The sequence below is a fragment of the Hylaeus volcanicus genome, chromosome 9 (assembly GCF_026283585.1).
Source record: "Hylaeus volcanicus isolate JK05 chromosome 9, UHH_iyHylVolc1.0_haploid, whole genome shotgun sequence".
Lineage (NCBI taxonomy): Eukaryota > Metazoa > Arthropoda > Insecta > Hymenoptera > Colletidae > Hylaeus > Hylaeus volcanicus.
The window spans coordinates 3,201,590-3,208,999 of NC_071984.1; the positions used below are offsets into that span (position 1 = coordinate 3,201,590).

The 7,410-nt window shown below is 39.6% G+C and overlaps 1 protein-coding gene and 1 long non-coding RNA gene across 2 annotated transcripts in view; one reads left to right on the top strand and one right to left on the bottom strand.

The window, feature by feature from the left end:
• The window catches only part of LOC128881936 (uncharacterized), a 12,348-nt gene extending 8,985 nt beyond the window's left edge, over window positions 1–3,363 (top strand). Inside the window, exons 4-5 of the long non-coding RNA XR_008458222.1 lie at window positions 2,226–2,323; window positions 2,389–3,363. This is a non-coding gene — a long non-coding RNA (uncharacterized LOC128881936). The remainder of the gene's footprint in view (window positions 1–2,225; window positions 2,324–2,388) is intronic.
• A 1,105-nt stretch (window positions 3,364–4,468) lies between these two features.
• The window catches only part of LOC128881931 (innexin inx7), a 3,548-nt gene continuing 606 nt past the window's right edge, over window positions 4,469–7,410 (bottom strand). The window contains exons 3-7 of the mRNA XM_054133384.1: window positions 6,871–6,943; window positions 6,622–6,799; window positions 5,449–5,789; window positions 5,193–5,383; window positions 4,469–5,089 (exon numbers count right to left, since the gene is read on the bottom strand). Coding sequence (XP_053989359.1) covers window positions 4,840–5,089; window positions 5,193–5,383; window positions 5,449–5,789; window positions 6,622–6,799; window positions 6,871–6,943 — 1,033 coding nt within the window. The 3' untranslated portion in view covers window positions 4,469–4,839. The remainder of the gene's footprint in view (window positions 5,090–5,192; window positions 5,384–5,448; window positions 5,790–6,621; window positions 6,800–6,870; window positions 6,944–7,410) is intronic.

A 7,410-nucleotide genomic window follows, 5' to 3' on the forward strand; every position in this document is an offset into this window, starting at 1 on the left:
GCGAACCCTTCCAAAATTCATTCTCTCATTTGTTAAAAATTCAGTTTCCACTTTGGAGAAAGACTTTCCATATATTTGTTTGTAGAGTTCTACAAGATCTACAAGGGAAAAAAGTTTCACTCCAGAATGTTCATTATTGAGAGATCAACGAATGTTGTTACCGTCTTTATTTGTGAAGGGAGGCCTCCACGAGGTCCCTTGCCAAACGTCTCAGCTGACCTATCCCGTGATAGCGTTTGGTTTCGGTGTAAGGGTATTCGATCGGATCAGATAACTGCATATTCTTGTACGAGGGTCAGAGATAAGCCCGGAAGGGAGGCCTAAGGACAGCTGACGCTTGATAAAATGTAATCTCGTTGGAGAAATGACTATTTTTAGAGGTCTCCATCGCGCTATGAGACATTATCGACCATTAGGAACCTCTAATCTTAATCCTCCTAAAAATAAAAAGGAAAAAGTACCGAACGACAACATTTTCATTTCACAAATCTTAGAAGATATTTTACAATAACTTATTGCGTATAACTGAGAGTATAAGGAGACGAGAGGGGAGATCTCGATCGGATGGCAATCCGTTGAAACAGTAGCACCGATGAGTGCACCAGGCGAAAATTGTTTCAAGAGCCTTCAATGTTGCATAATGCATTTCAGCTATTGTTCGTAAGCGATCATTTGATTCTGTTGCGTCGCCGCGTAAACGCCGTTTCCTGACATCTTTTATAAATCAAGCGGGCGTGAATTGTGTTCTCAGAGCTGTTACGTAAAGCTTGAAATTCTAATTTGAGTGCTCTTGATTAATACTGAGTGGGAGATCCAGTTGAACAGATGTACAGTATTCTCCCTCAATGATATCCACAGGCAACTAATGATCTGTTTCTAGGAGCTAGTCGAAGACTATGTTTTAATTTGTATTGTATTTAACAAAGTGAGTCTCTGTGTAAATTTTATTCCCATTTTTTTCTATGGAGTCTCATATTAATTCCACGATGAGATCAGATCTTAATTAATAGAGACAGCAGTATCGAGATAATTAAGTAAAGAATTCTTAATAGTTAAAGTTGAAGTAGCTCTAAAGTAAGACATGCTTCGTTACAAAATGAGAAACGATAAAGTAATAAAGAGTGATACTGTTTTATCTCGCTGTTGCTTCCCAATAATGATATGTCACTTAAAAACTGGATGAATCCTCTTTATATCGACGTTGAGAACTCTTCATTTATTTCTGCTGTCTTTAAATGATTAACATTCAAAGTAGGGACCAAGACGGTGCTTAAATGCTCCATCGTGTGGGTGGAAAAGCTGAAACAATGAGTGCGGATGATTTAATTTTATTGAAAAAGCTTGGAGCACGTAGCTTCCTCCGAGTTTACGAGCCTAAGCGGTCAGCGCACCACTCTTTTGGAATGTACCATTGTATATACGAACCCGTCAAACCGGTTTCCAGTATGGGCGTCCAGTTGAGAACCCCTGCGGGTCAATCGTGTCAATTGTGACGAATATATGTCGACTCTGCTCGCGTCTGCTTCTCGTGGATCCTCAAACTAAAACTTTGTTAAACACGTCAGGGATATTCACGAGTCACTGGAATTTATTTTCAAATTTTCGTAATTATAACATAACCTAAGATAAAAATATTAATATTTATAAATGATGATTAAGTGAATATTCGTTACTACAATCTTATTATTATTATTATGCAAATTTAAGATTGATTGATATTAATATTTATAAATCCTCGCCATTCGTTACTGCAATCTTATTATTATTATTATACAAATTAAAGATTGTCTAATATTAATATTACTATGAATATTATTATTACACAAATTTGAAATTGACTAATATTATTATTATTAGTATTAGCTTGAAACCAGCATCATCTTATTGTACCGATGCAAAGAAAATCATTTTGTTTCATGGATTAAATTCATCCGGTTCTGTCCTGTGATAAATCTGCTCTACTAAATAATAAATTTACCCAATTACTTTGTTTCTTAGAATGATATCAGGAGCTCCATACGTCTTGTTTACAGTTCTTTTTTCTTACACGTGCACTTAATGGACCGACCTGTATGAAATTCATCTAATTCTGTACCCTCGACAAATCTACCTACTTCACTAGTTAATAAATTATCCAATTACTTTGTAAGAATTACATTGTTAGAATGGCACGATGGACTCCAGACGTCTTGCTTATGGTTCTTTTTTCTTAAATGTGCATTCAGTCGACCGATGAGCATGGCAATTGATGGCAACGGCATGGAGATATTTCACAGAGATCCCACAGGGATTCCCGTCACGCAGGAATACTGGAGGAAATACGGTACGCATTCTTAAATCTCCCTTTGCTCCTGAAACACTCTCGGAATGCCTCATGCAATATTTCAGAATCAACACTCCGGGCATGTCTCCTGAGGCTGTTTGTCGTCCAAAGTTTCGGTATGTTAACTCGAAACTGTACAATTACGAACTTAAAGGGCGCCGGGCTTCTCTGAAGGATTAGTTTCTCATTAAGTTCAGGATGTCTGTCGTTAAGTCGAGGAAAATTTTGCCTCGGGGTCTGTTACGGCCCACGTTTGGGCCAGTGGTGGCCACCTGGGGCCAGTGGTGCTCAACCCCAGACGCGAGGAGAATCTCTTGCAGAGAATTCTCATTTCTTTTTTGATACCGACTCATGGAACAACGAAGTCATTGTACCTACTTAAGGAACAGGTTTCAGTTGAAAGGAATTCTCGATGCAGGCCGTTCCCCAGCGACGAACAAAGGAAAAGTTGCGACTCCTTCGTCGAGATTTCCCGAAAGAATTTTAGTATTTTTTTTTTTTTTTTTTTTGCTAAAAAACAAACATGAGGAGTCAATTTTTTATTTTAAAAGGAAGGTGTAAATGATAAGTTACCTCGATTTTTGTGGGATAATGGTCCTGTTGTTTTTTTTTTTTTTTTATCATCGATTTTGGCGACGCTAATTCCGGACAGAAACGTTCGAGTAATTCCTCGAGACGCGCCGTCGATAACGATAACGACCAAGAAGTTACGTAATCGGTTTCTTTCCGTTAATGTTAACGACACAATCGATTAGCGAAGATCGCGCGTCCGGAATATTTGGCAATCTGGTTAATACGTAAGCGAAATCGTTGATTCTAGATGCAAGTAAAAGGTACGCGATGAGTTATTAACGAAACGTGTGCACGGGAACGAGGTTAAATTTCCCGCGCATGCGTCGAACGTTCCAGAGGAATCCTAACCTCTCGTACTTAGCGTTTTCAATTATTTCGGAGATCTGTTTCTAATTAAGATTATAATTAGTCCGTTGTAATTCTACTTTTTCTGGAGAATCCAAATCTGTAATAAAAAATTGGGGTTGTCGTTTAAATTTTTTATCTCCCCCCCCTCCCCTCCCCCCCGCTCCACCATTAAGGGAGCGACGACGAGGATCGAGATCGGTATCATTGGATGCCTCACTTCGAGACGAACAACTTTCGTTACTCACTTTTTTTTTTTCATCCGATGCGTAATTCTCGAGATATTTCGAGGTTTCATAAGGAGGCATGTTTTTTTTTATGGTTTCGAGGTTAGGTCACAGAAAATTCCTTTTTTCTCGTGGTGCGATAAGGAGACAGCCCCGATGGCTAGGATAACCGAAGAACATTGAATTGTGAATTTTTGTATCTCGCACTTTTTTTGGTTTGTATCGGCAAAGTATCTTAAGAATAAAATAAACGTGAATTTGGAAGAAAAAATTTTTTTCTTTTTCCCCCCCCCCCCCCCCTCGCCGCCACTCCGAAAAGAAAAGTAGTTAATCATTCAACGATTAATTAATACCTATGCTACGATGTTCAAGATAAAGAAGATTTCGAAAATCTGAATTTTGAAACGTTTTTTTTTTTTTTTTTTAATTTCCAAAGATCTCCTTTACGCGCATGCGCGAGATAAGCTTTTGTACACTTTTGGGCCCACCGAAGCTTCTTCGGTGATCCAGATGCAAATACCTTTTTGTTAAACGTACATTATCGCTTTTCAAGTGCAGATTTTGAACAGGGAAAATTCGAGGTAACGTTCCGATGCAATTCAGCGCACAAAATGAAACAGATTTTTAGGTTATGTTCGTTTGTAGTCATCAGATCACATTAGACCAAACGGTCTAATTCCAGCTCGGACCACGTCGCGAAGCCAATCAACCTCTCCTGCATGATTTAATAATCTCTCCCATTACCGACCAGCTCAAAAGGTCAGTTCAATATAATCTTACCTGCACACACAAGTGGGCATACGAGTGCTCTAGATGATACATGTCGAACGAAGAGTATGAAAAGCATCGTATTCCTTGTATGTTTTGTATTGTTGTAGGGCAACAATGATCCCCGATTGAGAGAAAGTTAAAGTAGACTGTCTCTAGCTTCGCCAGCCTCCAGGTGTAAGAGTTAGATACCCTGGCGTTAGTTTAAGCTTTATTGATTAGACTCAGGAAGTCCAGTTGTGTTAACTGTACAGATTTATTCTCAAACATAGTTATCCATTAAGTCGAATCGAGGTGCGTTTCGACAGAAAAATGATCCGAGCATGCTTTCATGTGATCTAAATAAATAATTATTACTCTGTGTTTAGATGACAAGATGAAACGTGATATAAAGAGAAATGATCAATGTCCCTGTACATAATTGATCACAGCAATCTATTTACACTTAATTGTTAATCAGTAAAAATCAAGACTAATTAAGTACACGTCGTTCGAACAGGCCAGACCAATATCTAAGGTATAAACATAGCGTAACTGTCCTTAGAAAATTGATCCAGATACTTTGATAGTTCCATACGAGGCAAAGCCTCTCGCAGTGATACATTATACCATCTTCAACGTTTCCTCCTCCTCTTTGGAAGGAATGCGTTGAAACTCGGCGCGTTTCGCTTGCATGTCTTCTGCCAATTTGTGCAGAAGTTCCTTGAACATGTAGTTGTCCAGATTCTTCGCTATGTAATAGAGAAACAGCCAGTCTCCAAAGTGGCACTCATGGGTAACCGTCAATATGTTCCAGGGATTGTATTTCCCTGGGCAGGCCATTTGAAACACGACTTTATTGAAAACATTATTCCTGCGGATGTGTACAAATGATTGAGCAACAAGGAAAACCTATTTGGAAGAACCTTGCATCTCAGGAAGCTTCTCAGGAAGCTTCTCAGGTAGCGAATAATTACCTGGCGTGTAACAACATAGTCAGCAATCGCCACACCAGTCCCAAACCAGTAATCACCGCAAGAATGATGAACCAGTACCAAAGGAACACGTAGATCTTCTCATTGACAATGTTCAGCGCCATGACGCACAACGCATCGTGCGTCTCTATCGTTCCTGAATGACCATACTTGTGGAACAAACACTTGGTTACCTGGAACGTTATAGAGAAGATAATCTTTACGATGGATGTTTGTTCATTGAGAACTTTCATTGTACCTTGGGAAAAATGACGTCGAGGGCATCCATCATTCTAGAATTATACTTGTCATCCGCTAGAGATTGACCAAGCCCAAGGAAGGCCCCACCGAGGAACCAGTCGGTTAAATAAATTTGCACCAGCACGTTTAGGAAATTTAGAACCTCGCACAGGCCCAGATAGTACGCCCACGGTCGGTTCAGATGGATACGATTCAAAAAAGCGACGCGTATTTGTCGAATTTTGTCGTCGCGTTCCTGCTTCGACGGCACCGTGATGCCGTTATCGGTAGTCAAAGGAGTGTCGTGCAACGACATCGACGCCATACGCAAACCCGTCACCAACGCCTTCAAACGACCCCCTGGATCAACGCATATTTTTACATTAAATGCCATCGACCTATTGGAAATGTTTAAGGTCAGGATTGATCGGACCCTGAAATAAAAAGTTCTTCGTGGGCTTCTGCATTCGCTAAAGAAGGAAACAGATCTTCTAACAGGCTACAAGTACAAGGAGCAGTTAGATTAATTATGAATGAGTAGCATTAAGCAAGATGTTAAGTTTCTGCACCTATTCTTTACATTTCAGTGGGTCGTAGACCACTACCGGACTCATTTTCTAAGTAAGTACTCAAATATAAAGTACAAAGTAAAGTTCTTCGTGGGCTTGCGCATTCGCTAAAGAAGGAAACAGATCTTCTAACAGGCTACAAGTATAAGGAGCAGTTAGGTTAATTATGAATGAGTAGCAATAAGCAAGATGTTACGTTTCTGCACCTATTCTTTACATTTCAGTGGATCGTAGACCACTACTGGACTCATTTTCTAAGTAAGTACTCGAGTACAAAGTAGAAAGAATGTTCTGACTCGCTAGAACCAATTTTGTTCTTATTAAGATCATAAAGCTTCATCGCGTGGCAATTTTCATTTCAGATTTGTGATTAGCAGACTGAAAAAGCTCCAGTGTACTAAATTTCATAAGAATTAAAACATTCCTTCGATTTCGCTGCTGGGATTTCAGCTTGTCCTTATTTTAATGGAATACACGTGTAAGAAGTAGCAGAAATAATTGTGGAAGAGTAGCAGCAAGTAAGATGTTAAGCTTCTATACGTAATGTTTGAAAAGGAAAATGTCGAAAATGGGAGAATCGCGTGAGACGTATAGAAGCAGCGTGAACGTATAACGGGACTGACCTTCAGCATTCCTCCACAGGTAGTGAGGCACGTAGAAGAGGATAGCTTGAAAAAATAAAACAAAGGGGACCCACTGGTAGTAGGCATGGTGCACCACGGTGTCGTCTTTGCCTGCGGGCCCAACGCCAGGATGAGGAATTTCGCCTTGCTCGAGTGACGTGGCGTTCATGTGTTTCACCTAGGAAATTCATTCCGTTGTTTTCTCATCAAACCTTTCTTTGCAAATTCAGCTCCGATTGTAATATTTACCACGGTGTAGGTGGAGGTGAAGAAACAGAAAGTGTTGATCACATTCTCCGCCACGCCAGCAGTGGAAATGCATCTTATCCGCAATTAAGATCATTAAGAGGATGAAATTTCATCGAGATTGATATTTGAACAAATTTTTCTCTTTCTAAATATCCTTGGTATCCTCAGGAATTTTAAGTGTAGCATCCTTTAATTTCCCACGAAATTATCAATCCGTTGCATCGTGAATGCGATTACACGTAAGCAAGACCGAAATCGTCGCTTAGATTACCCTAATTGTCTGTTCCCTTGCCCCAGTTGCTCAAATAAACCAGTCGAAGCATGCATAATTTCCGCGATAACGCGTCTAATTACGCAACGCGATTAGTGTAATCGTTTTATCTAAGAATTATCTAGATACTAACGTAATTTCATAGTTGATAGGTCTGTGCGATTACGGTTGATATCATAGTTCCCAAGATTCCTAGAGATACCAAGGATATTATAGTTAAGTTTTTACTTGACGTTACACTTCCTAAAACTCTCAAGGATATTTAGTTT